An 18,255-nucleotide genomic window follows, 5' to 3' on the forward strand; every position below is an offset into this window, starting at 1 on the left:
AAATCTAGCACTTTTCTGAGACAAAACTTTTGAGTCCAAAGATACTGAGTTGACAAAAGATAAAGGAAAATACTTTTATTTCATCAAATAAATATAAGATTTAGTTTACATCAATTTAACTGCCTTTAGCTGTAATCGCTGCTTCAATCAGAGATCGAAACTTTGAGCAGGCCTTCTTGATGTATTTGTCTATTAGCAGTCTGGAATTTAGAATTTTCTAAAAGATAAAAGTGTTCTAGCTTTGTTATCATAAAATTAGCTCAGTCAAATTACCTTTAAAACTTAAATATAAAGTCCGAACCGAAGTTACTAATGGGTAACACATATGTTATCGGACAAAATAAAAACTTTAATATCTTATAAATAAAAAAAAGCTATCAGGCTTTGTTTCTAAAATAAAGTATTTATTTTTGATTAAAAATCAGTTATTTGGTAAATGAGAAATACCCCATCTTCAATAGATTTCAATTTTGCTTTGATAAGTAACTGTAAAAAATTAAAATTAATTTCTTTATCGATATCATTGACATTTGTCCATCCAATTTAGAAAATCTTTAGAGAATGAGAACTTGCTAAATTTGGTCAAAATAAATAGTTAAAGTCGCCATGATATTTGTGAATGAATAGAAGAAGTCGTTCTTCTAAACATTGATATAGATTGATGTATTGAAGTCTTGGAAGTACGAAACAATGGCTTGGATATACCACGGTCAGATACGGATCCACGTAATTATTTCGGAAATTTCCTTTTTCCCACAAAGCAAACACTTTCTGGGAATACCTCTTTGATGTTTGTGTAGTATGCAGAATTTCCAGACATATCACATGCTAAATAAAAGTTTCAGTGCCATAAGTGAGTTCGTATTTAGGACTAGTTAACAAGTTTTCTGCTTCCTTAATTTGCTTTAACTTTTTGTTTAATAGTGTAGTTGGGTGTCTTCACGTTTTTTAACCATAATAACAAGAGTCTGATTTAAAAGTTTTCCATTTCTCATTCCATAAACTGTGTCAGAATTTCTATCATATTCTAAATGCTGCTTTAATGACATCTCATCCATAACAAGACTGACATTGCGATCATATGGTTTCATTGCCTCAGCCCGTAACTTTAAAATAGAAAATAATTGAGGAAAAAACCCTGTTTGAAGATCTGCAAATACACGAGACAAAAACAGTAGTAAACAAGTTTTACTTGGTAAACAGAATATTGTTCGTAAGACATTAAAAGTTTGAGGACTATGAAATAGAAGTCGCAATGCCAAAAATCTTGTCACTAATTGACCTACGTTTTCCTTTATTGACCCGTTTACTCATCAGGAGTTAATTTTTAAAAACTTGTATGGGTGATAAGTATTTACTGGATAATTTTAAGATATGTTTCATAGATCCATCACAGATTTGTGGAATTTTTTGTTTGGATTTTAAATGTTCAACCTGTTTATCCAATCTAGTATTTTTGGCACGCAATCTTGATAGCAGCCTTTGAACCTTGGTGGAATTGATTTCATTAAAGGCAATTTGTTCTCTGAAATATTATCTGAATAAACAGGTAAACAAACATCACGTTTTTTACTGGGACTGGATGTCGTTCTACTGGTGGTTTCCTCTTGCAACCAACAAATGGAGGAGGATTTGGTATATTGAAAATAGTAGGAACTGCTGATTGTAAGAGACGTTTTCCACCATTATTTGTAGGATAATACATTGTGTCTTCAAAATGATTGCTGCACAAATAAAAAATTTTTTTAAAAATACAAAAGGTGTGTTGTCTAGATCTTTCCTACGACAGTTGATGAGCCGCTTTTTACATCTAACAATTAAAAAGAGCATTTATTTTTAAAAGTTAAAAAATTCATTTCATAAAGTTTTACTGAAATAAAAAGTTAGAAAGGAAAAAATCTATTAACAATCACAATTACGTCTTAATGAATTAAAATTTAAAACTCAATTGTAAATATAAAGTAAGTAGTAGGAGAAAGGTGCCTATGATGGCATACTTAACTTTAACGTTACTCTGAGTCATTACCTAAAAACTTAAAGAAAAATTTTTGACATGAGTGTAATCCTTCTGGCATGCAGAATGATAATGAACCTCAGAATTTTTACTATTTTGCTTTTTTATAAGTTTATACCATTAAAAAAAAAAATACAAGTATGTCATCATAGGCAACTAACTGCTTCTATGATGGCACACTTTAAAGAAATTAGACAAACAAGAATTTTTCTTGTTTTTTATTAATGGAAACACAACTTATCAAAAAAACAAAATTAAAAATAAATATTTGGTCAATAAGCATAGTTCACATATAAATTTTTTTCTACTTCTCTTTATGCCTGCACATAAACAATGACACTAAGATCTGCATTTTTGACAACAAGTCCATGGTTCTTTAGAGCAAGACAGCGAATAAAGTTCATAACAATACAAAAATGCTGTACCAGATTCGAAATTCATTTTATAATTACTTTTTTTTTTTTTTTTTTTTTATACAACTTCAATAAATTTACACATCGTTACATTAAAACTACATATAATGCAACGTAAATAAATGACATCATATAATGCAACGTAAATAAAAAGAAGAATATAACATAATATTACCACGTATAACATCATAATAAAAAGTGGTTTAGCAAGTATAACACATCATAATAAAACGTGGTTTAACAAGTATAACGTAAATTAGAATAGTTTCTTATCATAAAGACTATCAGTATTTTTTTAAAAATAATAGAATAAAAATAAGAAAAAGATAAAAAGACAAGAAATTTTCTTGTTACTTCAAATATATATATATATGTTGTTGTAAAGGAAAACTCGTAGAAGTCTATGAAGACTTATCATGGAGTACCTTTTCAAATTGTTAAATAAAGTCTATTTCATATTTATATATAGTCAAAACACAGTCAGTGATACACATAAATATTTCAGTATAGATTCTGTTGTTAAGTTTAATACATATCAATATAATTGTTGATATTAAGTATGAGGTGCTTTATTTTATTTTTTAAGTTGGCAGGATTATTTAATACTTTAAGTTCTATATTTTTTGATATTATTTTGTTATACAGGTACGGACCCCGGTAGGAAATAGAAAACCGTGAGAACTTTGTTGTTCTTTTAGGCAGTGTGAAATTGCCTGTTGCTCTTGTTATATATCTATTAGAGTTAACTTGAAAGAAGTTATTTAAAAAATGCGATGGGACTAGTCCAAGTTTGTATTTTAGCATAAATAGTACATTTTGGTAGATGTTGATTTGGTAGACATTTAGTGCATTTAAGGTTTTTAGTAAGGGTTCAGCATGGGTGAGTTTATCTTTATTATAAACTAGTCTTAATGCATGTTTTTGACTTTTATAAATAGTACTCAATTTGGATTTGTGTGTACTTGCCCATGTAATATTAGCGTACGTAAGATAACTTTGGATGTAAGAAAAATAAAGCGATTTAAGGTTATGTTGGGATAACATAGGTTTAACTTTGTAGAGTATCCCAATATTTTTCGAAATTTTGGTGTTTATTGTACTTATATGGGCTCTCCAAGATATATTTTCGTCAATAAGGATCCCAAGAAATTTAGTTGTTTCTGTTCTTTCAATGTTTACCTTATCTATTTTTAGTGAGGGAAGGATAGTAGGTATATTATTTTTTTGTTTTTTGGAATGAAACAAAATGTATTTTGTTTTTTCTGTGTTTAGTGATAACTTATTCAATTTCAACCATATATTTAATCTTTTAAGCTCTTTGTTCATACATTTGTAAAGGTCTTTGATTGAGTTCGAGGAATAAAATAAGTTTGTGTCATCGGCAAACATAATTACATCAAGTTTATCCAAGGCTTTTGTAAGGTCATTTATATATAGAAGAAACAAAAGAGGTCCAAGAATGGAACCTTGGGGGACACCGCATTCAACTCGTAGTAGTTTTGAGTGTTTATAACTATCTGAAAAAACACATTGTTGCCTGTTGCTAAGATAGTTTTTGAACCAGTCAAGGGTTATGTTTTTTATCCCATAGCTTTCCATTTTTTTAAGTAAGATATTATGATTTACAGTATCAAACGCTTTTGACAGGTCTATAAAGATGCCTAGAACATACTGTTTTTTGTAAAAAGAATCACTTATATTGTTAACTAGATCTAGGATTGCGTGTTCAGTTGAATATTGTTTTTGGAAACCGAATTGCTTTTTATTTAGAATTTTATTTTGGATTAAGTACTCATACAATCTGTTATAGATTACTCTTTCGAGAAGCTTAGAAAAGGTAGGGAGTACCGAGATAGGTCTATAGTTATTAATTAAGTATGTTTCACCTGATTTAAATATTGGTACTACTTTAGCTACTTTAAGCTTGTCCGGTACAACTCCTGTTTTAATCGAAGACTTAAAAATTTCATATATAGGTTTATTTATCGTTGTAAAGACATTTGCCACTACTCTACTACAGATGTCATCTATACCTGGAGTTTTATTTAATTTTAAGGAATTTAGAGCAACATTAATTTCTTGATAGTTTAGTTCTTTGTAGTTTAGTTCGCTCTGGGTGTCACTTAGGTATGATTTGAATGAGTTATTAGGAGACTTAATTTTCGAGGCAAGATTAGGGCCAGTGTTAACAAAAAAATCGTTGAATTTTTCAGCAATCGTATTTTTGTCACTGTACACTGTATTGTCAATGACGATTTGAGCAGGTAAGATATTTGATTTAATTTTTTTGTTCCCAATTATTTCTTTTATAATATTCCATGTTTTTTTAATGTCACCAGATGCATTTTTTATTTGATTCGAGTAGTAAATTTTCTTCGATTTTTTTTTTATTTTTTCAAATAAATTTTTGTATTGTTTGTAAGTATTTAGATTTTTTTCATTTCTGTTTTTTAAATACTTGATGTAAAGTCTTTGTTTTTTTTTTGAAGATTTTTTTATACCTCTGGTAATCCATGGACATTGTAAGTATTTTACTTTTAATTCTTTTTCTACAATTGGGAAATGATTATCGTAGTGCTTTAAGAATATTTCTATAAATTCATTATAAGCAGAGTTGGTATGCCCAAGGTTGCATTCTTGGTAAATCCTGTCCCACCTTACTGCCGATAGTGATTCTTTAAACTGTTGAATAGTAAAATTATTAATTTTTCGTTTATAGACTTAGATTTTAGAGTTATTATTTTTTGTGTCTTGAGAAAAGGAAAAGTATATTGGAAAGTGATCGGATATATCCGTTTTGATAACACCTGCTTTTAATGAAGAATCATAAAATGAATTAGTCAATATGTTGTCTATTGCAGTGATTGAATTAAGTGTTACCCGGGTTGGTTTGTTTATTATAGGAAAGATGTAGTGTTGAAACATACCATAAAAAAAAGTTTTGGTAACAGCATCTTCATTGTACTGTAGACAGTTTATATTTATGTCTCCAATACAAAATAAAATTTTGTGCTCTTTGTTATTTTTTAGAAATATTTGTTTTAGGTGATTTGAAAAGTTTTTTATATCACCTTCAGGTGGTCTGTAACAGGTGGGCACCAGTATATTTTTTAATTTTTTGTTCATTATTTCAATCGTAAAGACCTCTCCATCGGCATCAGAAACCGAAAGATCGTCTCTAATTTTAGTTGTCAGATCATTATGAATATAAGTCATAATTCCACCTCCTCGTTTTTGAACTTTTCGCTCATAAGATATTAGCTTGTAATTCGGAATTAACAGGTTTGAATTTGTTCTGGATGATTCGTCAGAACACCAAGTTTCTGTTAAGCAAATCATACTGAACAAATAATTACATTCTATAAGAAAATGTTTTAGTTTGTCAATATTGTTAATTATACTTCTTATATTTATGTGTATCACCGTAAATTTATTATTTAATGATTTTAATTCATTTTTAAAAGTTCCTAATTCAAAAAACAGCGAGTTATAATTATTTTCATTAAAAAAATACAAATCTGGATCGTAAGAGTTATTTAGTAAAAACTTATTTACCGATTTGAAAACATTAAAGTGTTGCGTTTCGTAATCTATGGTTTGTTTAGCCATTAGTTAAGATAATCAACTTCGCTTCGATCGCTTAAAATTACGTAAGACTTTTTCTTAATCATACGCAAAAATTTTCTCATTTTCTAAATTCGCGACAAAAAACTTTATTAAATTTAATTATAGCGTATTTACCTTGATTGCGAAGATTTTTAACTTCTTCCCAAAGTTTTTTTCTCTCTTCCATCGTCTCTTTAGCAAAGTCTTCATTTATATATAGTCCACTACCTTTTAGGTTTTTAAGTGAACTTAAAATTTTAATTTTATCTTGGTAGTTTAAAAGTTTCACTACGACAGTTCTCGGTGTTTTGTCTTCTTTATACGACCCAACTCGATGCGCTCGTTCCACAATAATTTCAGTTGAAATTTTAAGGTTGTTTGTAAATATTTTTTTTACAGATTTTTCACAATCACTCCAACTTTCTCCTGGTGAATCTTTCAGACCATCAACTCTAATATTGTTACGACGAGAGCGGTTTTCTAAGTCAGTATTTTTTTTATTTATATTTTTAATTTCAAGATCATATTTCTTCCTTATTTGTGTTAATTCTTCGTTTATTTTCTCTTCTTGAAAGTGGAGACTTTCTTTCACATCGTTTAAGTCTTTTTCAATATTTCGCATATTTTCTTTGTTTATCTTCAATTCATTTTCTATTTTGTCGAGTCTATCAGAAATTATTTTTATATTTCCACTTACTATTTGTGTGAAGTTAATAACCTTTCTTTCTTTAAGCAGAATTCTTTTTTGTTCTTCAAAATTTTTTGCAATAATTTTTTCGATATTTTTGATCGTTATTTCCATTTTTTAGTTAATATTCTTGAAGAGCAGTCGAGAACACGTGCGTTAGCGGCAAAAACTTTGAGCAAAAAAAACTTCCTTTAATCTCCTCACTGCAGTATTTTTCTTCAACAGTCGTCTTTCTTTTAGTTTTTCTAACAAATTTTTCCTTTTCTTTGTTTTCTTTTTCTTTTGCCTTATCTTTTAATTCTTGAATATCCGGTGTGGTATTCAGAGGTCCAGTTTTCTCACGTTTTCTTCCCCTTTTAAATTCGATTTTAGGGGTTGCTAAAGGCAACGGACACAACTTTTGTATACTAGATCTTATCCTTTCGTTGAAACAGAAGATCCAATGCATATGAAGCTTTTCACGGTGCATAGGAACATACTCTAAGACCTTGCAACACATCCCCAGAAATTTTATTTTTGATTATCATTAGAAAACATTTCCTCATTCAAAAAACGTAAACGACAACTTTTTTTAGTGGGGGCCTGGGGAGAAAACACATATTTTAGGGCAGTGCCCAGGAATTTTGTTGTTCAAGATAGGTAACTAAGAAGCATGTGGCATACTCAAATTTTTAGTATGTTGATACTGGTAGCAAATGAGGATGACTTGCAAAAAATTAGGGTAATTGGAGCTAAACCAACCCCGCCCCGATCCCTAACTGCCCCCTTCCTAGAACTACGTTTCCTTTAATCGTAAAATTTTTTTTTTCGTTCTATCATAAACAAGATCAAAATTCATCGACAGATTTCAAATTTCATCAAAGAATCTCTTTTCGTTTAAGATTTATAACAATGCAAAGCTTAAAATTACCCCCTGAAATAACTTTAAATGGTCTCAACTTTTAAACGAAAAATTTTTTTTTGATGTAATTTGAAATCTGTCGATGAACTTTGATCTAGTTTAATATAAAACAAGCAAAAAATTGAAAAGTGTTTTTAGGAACCATACCCTGGGGAGGGCTATTAGGGGTCGAGAAGGGTTTGCTACAATTATTTATTACAGTAAAAAAAAACTATGATTTTTATGGTTACATTATGATTGATATTTTACATTTCAAAGTCATACTAAAAGTTTGTTCATAGGAGATTTAACACTTTACTTTTTACAAACTACATTCCTGCAAATAGAAAGCTACTTTAAAAGTGCTTGTAGTTGTAAGCAACAACCGCGTTTTTCAGCGCCTCTATATAGTTTAGGCTGTGCTCTCCAACTTTTCTCATTCGCCAAAACTAATTGAAATCTTGATGAATGGGTTCGAGAGCTTGTTCAGTCCAGTAACCTAAGCCTATAGAATAGTAGAAGTACAAAAGAAATGCAAGTTTATTTAACAAATATTCGTTGTAAATTATGCAAATTCTACGGTTCAACTGTTGAAATAGAGTATTTAATTACTAAGATTATAAATTATTTTTAATCAAATTTAAAAGTTATTTATCATACCAAAGACTCCACCTTTCATGTTGATAAATTCAATAACATGTTGCTCAATTATGTGTACCTTCAAAGGAATTGTAGCCCTTAGATTTCTATAGCTCGTAGAGTACTCCTCTAGATATTTAACATACGTGGAGCTTAATGATTTTCCAAAACAACCATGGACTATTTTTTCAAAATCTCTAAGTACCTTAATATGTTTGGCAGCGAAAACTCCAAGACTAAACTCCTGAAAAAACAGTTTAAAGCTGTCTATGTTTTTAAGCAATTTATGACAAGCATTGCCTTCCAAACGATGCTGCCCTTGGTAGGACACTCTGCAGATGTTTATTTTAGACAGATATTGGTTAACAAACTGTAACCCACACTTCTTGTTTTCAAATAAATTTTTTTCAATCTCTTTTAAAATTTTGTCTACAACACCTAGCAGTATATGTAGACCAGGAATATTTACAAGTTCTAGTATTTTTTTTGTTTTTGTTGCCTGTTAATAAAAGGGGGGGTTAACAACATTAATGTACTTTTTTCCTTTTTTAAATTTGCACCATCAGCCATCCATTGGTCCTACAATGTACACAAAGACTCTAGAGTATAATGATCAGCTTTTTGAAAGTCAGGAGATGACGTCATGCAATACGGACAAGGGTGTTTTGATGTTGCAGTTTGTTTTCCAACCATTTGAAGCAAAACCTTTATCTTCAGATCTTCAGATACTGTGTAATCTGAGGATGAAATATTTAACTTATCCAAAATTAACTGCAAATTATGGTGTTTTACGTTCAATGAAGGCAAAATGGTCAATATAATAGTTTTACGGACGCTTGACTCTTTAAAATTTTTGCACGCATATCCGTCACACTTGCTCAGTTTCTCTGGAATTTTATTATTTTTTAACTCTGGTTTTAGGAGTAACTTTTAGGAATCCTTGCCCTCCATCTACACCTAATTTGATATCAACATCATTTGTTTCTTGACTTCTGTGATAAAGTACCATTGCTACGAGTTCTTCAATGTCATTGCAATACACAATAGGAGTATCTTTTTCTACCAACTATACATTCATAAAAAATCAAAATGAATAATACAAATTGCAATCTAGCTATAAAAATTTTTTTTTGGAAATAGTTTACTTACCTCTTCGCTTTCCTTTAATTCTAATAGCAATGGGAGTTTATCACAATTGAATAATTTTCCAATTATTTCGTTGTTCTCAATCAGTTTAATATTGAAACCAGATTCTACACTTTTTCGTCCTGCCTCACTTCTCAGAAATCGTGCAACTTCAATCATGTTGCGATTACTTAGAAATCATAATAAAGTTATTACAAAAATTGGCTTTAAACTCATAACAAATTTATTTTTAAAAGTATTTTTAAGCAACAAAAACTTACCTGGAATGTAGTTTTAATTGAAGTTTGTTCAATTTATCTAAAGAAAAGAAAGGTTTCTTAACCTCAGTCTTTCCGAAAGAGACAGTGAGTTACTTCGGACCAAAGGTTTTCAAAGCTAAGGTGTTCTCTGAGACATTTGTGCTGAAATCTTTGATAGAGCTGGACAGAACTTATCCTTGCGTTGTTGGGGATGTTGATTTTACAATGGCAGTCAAATTCTTTTGTCTTTCTAATTTCGTACAGGGATGTGGAATTCCTTGTCCCACTTAGGCATAGCAATGTTGATAAACTAGTCTTTCTGCAGGTTTATTTGAAACATCTTCAGCGCCTTGATAAACAAGCTTTCCCGAAACACATTCAACCATAGGGGCCAATATTTTTTCCATTTTTGATTTGCGCCCATTTTCACAAATAAAACATTCACATTTTTTCCCTCTAATAACTCTGGTATTCAGGTCTAAATCTTATAGCACATGTATAGCAACTATAATAACTAAAATAGCGAAACTAAATTTTAAATGAAGTAAATTAAACATCAATATAGTTATAATTACCTTCATAACACGGCCGCATAATGAAGTAAGGATCAGTCCCTGCAAGCCTTTTTCTACATTTTGAGAAAAGCATGGTAGGAAGGTCAGGATTATCCGCTGAATAATCTTTCCAGAATATAGTTTTTGATAAGGTTTGAGTAGCCATTTTTCTTTTTATTTAGATTTAAATAAGTTGTTTCAGGATTACTTATTGATCTTAAATCCGTGCCTTTCCTGAAGCAGCAAATGCAAAATTTTTTTACAAAATCACTATGTTCTTTTGCATGTTTAGGCATTTTAAATGAATGCTTCAAATAAAAACTTCTGATATGGATTGATAATATTAGCATGATATATCGGTCATATCAATCAAATGTCAATATAATGGCTATAAACACATGTCAAAAACATGCTATCAGTTCGTATATCAACGCGTGCAAAGAGTTATTATGCAACTGTTAACAATTAGCAACTGCTAGTTTTTACTAATTGTTAATAATTAAAGGTTACTTTGCTTTGTTTTTATTTCAATAAAAATGTAAATAGAAAGTAATAAAAATTATTTATCCGTCTGTAAATTTCAATGTTAAACAAAAATTTTTAAAAACTTTAAAAAAAAAATTGATAAATCTATCACAAACATTTCTGAAAATCTAAATATGGGGCATGGGCTCGATTTTGTGGTGTTCGAGAAGATCCCCCAAATCCCCCCAGGGTATGGTTCCTAAAAACACTTTTCAATTTTTTGCTTGTTTTATATTAAACTAGATCAAAGTTCATCGACAGATTTCAAATTACATCAAAAAAAAATTTTTCGTTTAAAAGTTGAGACCATTTAAAGTTATTTCAGGGGGTAATTTTAAGCTTTGCATTGTTATAAATCTTAAACGAAAAGAGATTCTTTGATGAAATTTGAAATCTGTCGATGAATTTTGATCTTGTTTATGATAGAACGAAAAAAAAAATTTTACGATTAAAGGAAACGTAGTTCTAGGAAGGGGGCAGTTAGGGATCGGGGCGGGGTTGGTTTAGCTCCAATTACCCTAATTTTTTGCAAGTCATCCTCATTTGCTACCAGTATCAACATACTAAAAATTTGAGTATGCCACATGCTTCTTAGTTACCTATCTTGAACAACAAAATTCCTGGGCACTGCCCTAAAATATGTGTTTTCTCCCCAGGCCCCCACTAAAAAAAGTTGTCGTTTACGTTTTTTGAATGAGGAAATGTTTTCTAATGATAATCAAAAATAAAATTTCTGGGGATGTGTTGCAAGGTCTTAGAGTATGTTCCTATGCACCGTGTATCATAGGCACCTTTCCCCTACTTAAGTAAAATATTGATGTTAGCTTGCCTTTTTTCGTCTTTAGGAAAACAAAAAATGAAATATCTTTACAGCATTTCCCACTCTTATTTCCACAGTTTAGAGCAGCACAAAATGATGGCACTGTTATAGTTAATATCAAAATTCTTTTAGATAAATGCAAAAAAACAATTTAAATTTAACTTTTCTAAGGTACTGTTTATATGAAAAGCTCGCTTTTCATATAAACAGTCCCTTAGAAAAGTTAAAGTAAAATTTGTTCGGTAATTAACGCATGAAATTAGAATGTTTTTTTTTTTTTTGATTTATATTCTTAACATAAAATGTTCCCAAATGTTCCTTTTTACTATTCCTTAAAATGTTCCTTTTTACTATTATTTGACAATTTATAACAATCTGTTCTGTAATATTCTTATAAATACTAATTCTATTGATATTGAGGTGAATTAAAATTTGTTTTAAAACTGATTTACTGTTAAATTATAGCAGAAAAATGCAACTTTACCTGCAATAAATGTTTTTTTTTGATACTATTTCTGAGATTAATAGATATTCTTTTAATAATAATAATATATGTTCCAGTTTCCAGTGAGTTTTATTTAAGTTTTGTATAAAGTTTAGTCTTTATATGTGTGTGTGTGTGTGTGTGTGTGTGTGTGTGTGTGTGTGTGTGTGTGTGTGTGTGTGTGTATATGTGTGTGTGTGTGTGTGTGTGTGTGTGTGTGTGTACGCATACATGTACATGTATGTATGTATGTATGTATGTATGTATGTATGTATGTATGTATGTATGTATGTATGTATGTATGTATGTATGTATGTATGTATGTATGTATTTTCCTGTTTAACCACAGCAAAAAATACTTACTTGAGTGTATTTCCAAGAACATATTATAGCAATATAAGTTTTTAAGTATTTGGAATAAAAAATTACAATCGCATGCATCAAATACCTATATGGTATATTTTATATGTTTTTTAATGTAAAAAAACATTGTAATGCTTTTTGTAACTTTTATATTTAAATTTATTTAGATGCAAAAATCAGTTAAATATTCAACCCTTGATTCTTCTGATGCTACATGCACAGTTTACTATGATGGCTTAGAAAGAAAAGGTGCATTGAATTTATATTTCTTTTTTGATAACATAAATTTAATAATACAGTACTTGAAAAATTATTTTTTAATAATATCTTTTTAGATGCAGGCTAGTGTTATAACCTGCATTTGAAAAAAAAAATCTGTTCCTTTGAGTTTTATAGGTAATCTTTAACAAAATTAACCTCCTAAATCCAAATATGCTGTTCATTTTGCTCAATTAGATCAGATTTTTGAGATACAACGCACCAATTATTTTTAGAAAAACATTTTTCAAGAAATCTGTCATTTTCATGAAAGTTGATAAAATCTTACCTTAAAGATTTGTCATGCAAAAATAGCAGCAGTCTGCAACATAGTCTTTACCTTCTCTCCACACCATAGGTACACCAAATGATTGACAGTTCGGTTATCCTCACTCAATGCCTTAAGGGTATGACACAGGGTTTGCAACACATATGTGGAGCAAAGCCTTTTTTTTACCCAACTTTTGGACTTTACTAATGGAGTTATAGTGGATTGCTGGTCACTAAAAGTTACCTTTCCACACAATTTTTTTGAATTGTTTTTACACTTTCTATTCATTTTTATAAAATATAAATTATTTAGCTGATGTATTTGCCTGTAAAAAAAATTGACAATTTTGAATAAAACTTTTGGAATATACTTTAAATACTGTTTATAACTTTAGCAATACACAACCATTTCTGCTGATCATCACCTAGAGATGAGTATCATCTCTAACACCTTCTAAAGAGCTCAGTCTTAAAATCTCAAAAATTAGACCTGGTTGAGCAATACGAATCCTTAATTCGGATTTGGAAAGAAAATTTAGAAAAGGAAACCTAAGAAACCCCTAAGAACATTACTGACACAGATCAGTGTAAAAAGTCAGTAGCTGGAGAATTATTACTGAATGAGCTGATTTAGGCCCACTAACTGCAAACTTGTTAACTGCAAACTGGTGTTGGTGCAAAAGTTGTATATGTGCATTAGCATAACAGAAAACTGATGTAGACACAAACTGTTGCTAGTATGAATGTAGAGATTGGATTATGAGCAAATTGGAATAAGTATAAACTGCTATAAGTGCACAACTCTCTTTAAAACTGTAGCACAGCTGCAAGGTAATGTAAGTGCACCTGTAAAAATCTGTGGTGTATTTATACTAATTTACACTTATTTCAATTACTTTTCTAATTTGTGTCCAGTTTCTAAATTATGCTGGTTTGCAATTAATAAATGTGAAGAATTTAAATTTGGGAGTTGTTCATTAATATCACATATAGAATTTATTTTTGTGCATGAGTGTTTTTTAACCTTTTTTCTTTTTTTTTTTCTTTTTGAAATAAGAAAAGTATATTTGATGTTAGCATTTTTGTCTAGTTTTTATCTTTATCTTTTCTTCTAATATTCCAAAGAGAAACCCCCAATTAATTAGTTCAATCAGTTCAATCAGGAGATTTGTTTATTTGGAAATTGAAATTTTTTTTCGTTGAACTTCAGTATGAAAATGTTGTTTGCGCAAATTATTTTTTCAAATTGCAGCCTTTTGCATACTTTTGCTAAATTTCACTTGAAAAATTTAAAGTTAATCTTATGTATTTCACATAAATTTACAACCTTTAATACCTGCAAAATGATGCCCACTTTTACATATTTTTTCTTAAGATAATTCTAAAAATGGCTTTTTTTCCCTTAAAGTTTTTTTTAGAGAGACTTGGATATCCATCCTTTGGAGTTTGTGACTATTTGGTACTGTTTTTTATCTACATTGTCTGGATAGCAAGTCTACCAGTTTCTTGGTGGTGTAGTTTTAAGGTATGTATAATTTTAGTTTCAGTTACCTATAAAAATATCATTGGATAAGTCTAAGACTATGAATAAAAAAAAAGTTTGTTGTGTTTACAAAAAGTAAAGATTCTAAATTGAAATGAAAAGAAAAGATTTCAATTTTTTGTTAAAATATGAACATTTTTAAAAGATAAAAAAATTCAAGTTTTTAAACTAAAACATGGATAAAGTTATTTTAAAGCTTGTTAAATGGTATTAGATAAAAAGAGTGTATAAAACTTTGTTTTTGTTTTTTTTTTGTGTGTATATTTTTTTCTGTTTATTTTTATAATATAAAAGAGTTTTTACTGCTGAATATCAATATCAAAAAAATTTTCTACAAGAACGTTATTTTAACTGACCATTTTCTCTTTGTCCCTAGTTTATTTTTTGATGCATGAATACAATATTAACCCATATGTTTACAAATGTTAACCCATAAGTTTTAGGCTTTCAAAGCTTTTAAGTTAAGAAAACCTGTGGATTTTCTCTGATTTTTAAAAAATTGTTTCTATATGTATTTTATGTTTCTCAAACTCTTTCTAAGGTCATATCTCAATATGAAGGAGCAATAATTTCACGTCTTGGAAGAGTACTTCCACTGAAAGGGCCTGGTAAACTTTTAGCTAATTTGCTAACTCTTGACATACCTAGTAAAAACCAATTCATCTTTTACTAAATCAATCTTTACAAAAGGACTTATAAAAATGTAAAAGTTTATTTTTATTTAACTTTTATTTGTTGTTTTAGGTGTCATTTGTGTTATTCCGTTGGTTGATAAATGGAAAAAAGTTGATATGAGAATGAAAGCCTTCAATGTGCCTCCCATTGAGGTTTTTTTTTTTAACAGAAATTTGTTGTAGTTCTTTTATTTTGCTGTTTAAAAATATTTTCTTTTTTTTTTTTTTTTTTTTCTTTTTATTTTGGTGGTTACAATGGAAAAAAGCATTTTAAAAGTGGGTGCCGATGTTCGATATAGAATTGTTGACCCAATAGCAATGCATACTCTTATCAAAGATGTTGATCATTCATTACGAGTTAGTGGACACACTGCACTAAGTACTCAACTAAGTGGCCAGAAGTTAAATTTTATACAGACAGAGAAATCTCTTCTTCAGCTAAAGTTACTTGTATCTTTTCTTCTTTTTACTGATTTGTTGTTACTTTTGAAAAATTTGTTGAAGTGTTGGAAACTTAAGACAAAAAAAATTTGGAATAACTTTCTTCTGACGTTTTAGATAACTTTAATCGGTAATCTAAAAATTTGAGTTAAAAATTCGGCTTAAAAATACCATCCAGTTTGAACAGTGATATAAGCTTGGAGTTCTCATTGTTAATATATGTTAATATATGTTGCAGTGATTTGTGAAATTAACTCCATCAACGTGAAGATTTAGATTAGAAAGATATGTGGAAAATTAATGCTCTTCAATTTTTGAAATTCCCTTTAAAATTTATTTTTACCATTTAGTGCTGTTAATCCCTTTTATCAGGGAATTTAACAGGAACTAAACTATGAATTTAAAAATCAAATTAAAAAAAAAGGGTCAATTAAATGCTTTGACAGTCATATTATATAAAAAATCTAAAAAGTGGAGCTAATTGTGTTGGCTTGTGAACAGCTTATATGAAAACTACAAAGAAAAAACCACAGATGTCCAATTTGATAAATTTTCGCGTTTACGCTTTTTTTATCATGTACTGGTGCTTACCTTTTACTTCTGAAAATAAACAAGCTAAAAACCATTTTTCAGGTTTTTTATCACTTTTTTATCAGGCTTTTTTAACTTTTTTCGAGGTGTTTAAAAATGTTAAACATTAAAGACTACTGAAGTCTTCAAACACAAAATTCCATTTTTCTCAAAAGTAGAAAAAGTGGATAACTGTAGGTCTTCCCCTGTAGTCTTTATATATGATATGAATTTTGTTTTAAATTCAAAGAATTCAATTTTTATCGGTTGAGGAAAAAGGTCGAGGAAAAAATCGGTGAACTTTTTTGAAAACATCTTTGTTCGTATTAAAATGAATTTTATACAAAATATCTTATTTTCCTAAATTCTTAATTTTTAGAACCAGATGAATAAATCAGTTGGTGATTGGGGAATCGAAATTTCTAAATTTGAGTTGTAGGTTGCTGTAGAGTATTTTACTAATGTTGAGTTGTTTGAAAAAATTATAAGAATCTGTTAAATATTAGTTACATTTTTATAGAACTCAATCAACGGTGTTAAAAGATCTCAGCAGTCTAAAAGCCGACGAGGACGATGAGACCGGCGTTTCAGCCATCGTGAATATATTTAAAAGTAATTTCTTCACGTGATTCCCTTTCTGTGTGATGTCAATAATATAGCATCGTTTTTAAATACCCCCGAATATCTTATTGTTCTTTTTTAAAAAAAGTAAATGGAAACGATTTAATTTTTTTGTTTGTGTAGGTATGACGTCATCTTCCACAACTTTTGGTTTCCCAATTCCGACACGTAATGCAACAAAACAACAGTCAAACAAATTGTTAATACCCAGTGAAATGTTCTGCATTTTTAAAAGTGTTGTCAATGAACAACTTTGTCAGCAAGTAAATGCCCTTTACAAATTTTCCATATCTGACAGTTCAGGAACTAGTCATTGGATTTTAGATTTAAAGAACTCTCCTGGCTGTGTAGTAACTGAACCAGATCCATTCTATATTGTGGACGTAAAGTTTGAAATGAACAATACAGTCTTTCAAGATATATTTTACGGTATTGTGTCTCCTACACAAGCTTATATGAACGGAAGTTTAATAATTAGCGGCAGTATTCAGACCGCAATGAAGCTCGAGTGTTTAATTCAACAGTTAAACGCGAAAACCTAAAGTATGTTTAAAAGAGCTCAAAGTTTGTTATTCAAAAATTTATTGCATAAAAAATTTTAGTAAACAAATGGCGAACGGATTGTTCAACGGATTGGAGTGTAATATGATTCGCAATTTTTAAAAAACAAGCCATAATCAAATAAAGCGTTTTAAAAAGATACTTTGTCAAGTTATTACTATTATCAAATTATTACTGATAAAAATCACAGATTTTCACTTGTAATTCTCATAGTAATAATTTGACAAAGAATTACTAATAAAAATCATCAGATATAAAACTTATTTAGTGAAACATGTTTCTCACACACTGACAATTGACAACTCCTTAGATCGATAGATTTTTATTCACTATCTGATGAAAATGTTTTCAAATAAGATTTCACTGCTCGGCTGATTGAGTAATAAAGATTTGACGACTACTATCTACTAAAAGATTATGCTACAGTCTTGTACAAATTAATTGCATCAAAGTCAAAAGTAATAAAAATCCAGGAAATTTTAAGGTTTTGTAACTCTAATAAAATAAAAACTCGTACACTAATATTTTATGTCCCTCCTCGTGCTGCTATGACTTTGCATACAATTTGGCATGGAATCTAACAAATTATTACAAATGTTTTGGATTTCTGTGTCTTCAAACCAAATCTGAAGGATATTGGTGGTAAGCTTAGTTTTAGTTATGCATTCATATTTTCGCAATCTTTTTTTTACAAATGCCCGGAGATTCTCAATTGGATTAAGATCTGAGGAGTTGCCAGGCCATTTAAGTGCTCTAATATTATTTTTTTACCATGAATTTTTTAACTTTTTTGGATGTATGAAATGTGGCTAAATCCTGCTGTAATATTCCGTTTCCATTTGGAAACACTTTAACATCTCTGGAATTAAATGTTTGCAGAACCTCAATGTAAGTGTCATAGTTCATCATGCCAGTAACTGGGTAGAGTCCTCCTGGTCCAAAAGCA

At 29.5% G+C, this 18,255-nt stretch overlaps 1 protein-coding gene and 2 pseudogenes across 4 annotated transcripts; 1 reads left to right on the forward strand and 2 right to left on the reverse strand.

Moving 5' to 3' along the window:
- Positions 1–917: 917 nt before the first annotated feature.
- LOC149888672 (uncharacterized) lies at positions 918–12,393 on the reverse strand (annotated as a pseudogene).
- On the reverse strand, positions 7,892–10,475 carry LOC145193254 (uncharacterized; annotated as a pseudogene).
- A 117-nt stretch (positions 12,394–12,510) lies between the features above and the next one.
- On the forward strand, positions 12,511–17,434 carry LOC149888673 (stomatin-like protein 1). 4 transcript variants are annotated; one of them, XM_090087308.1, is made up of 8 exons: positions 12,511–12,620; positions 14,318–14,424; positions 14,984–15,050; positions 15,187–15,268; positions 15,362–15,566; positions 16,507–16,562; positions 16,648–16,739; positions 16,872–17,434. In XM_090087308.1, the coding sequence occupies exons 1-8, from the start codon at positions 12,539–12,541 to the stop codon at positions 17,288–17,290; spliced, it is 1,110 nt and encodes a 369-aa protein (XP_089943434.1). In that variant the 5' UTR covers positions 12,511–12,538; the 3' UTR covers positions 17,291–17,434. The 4 variants fall into 4 exon arrangements, with proteins under 4 accessions (XP_089943434.1, XP_089943437.1, XP_089943435.1 ...); XM_090087309.1 differs by lacking the exon at positions 12,511–12,620 and adding an exon at positions 13,434–13,735; XM_090087310.1 differs by lacking the exon at positions 12,511–12,620 and adding an exon at positions 13,434–13,730.
- The last annotated feature ends 821 nt before the right edge of the window (positions 17,435–18,255 follow it).

This window comes from Hydra viridissima, unplaced genomic scaffold (assembly GCF_058129835.1).
Source record: "Hydra viridissima isolate aposymbiotic clone 2 unplaced genomic scaffold, HvirCarnegie_v1 scaffold_5, whole genome shotgun sequence".
NCBI classification, from domain to species: domain Eukaryota; kingdom Metazoa; phylum Cnidaria; class Hydrozoa; order Anthoathecata; family Hydridae; genus Hydra; species Hydra viridissima.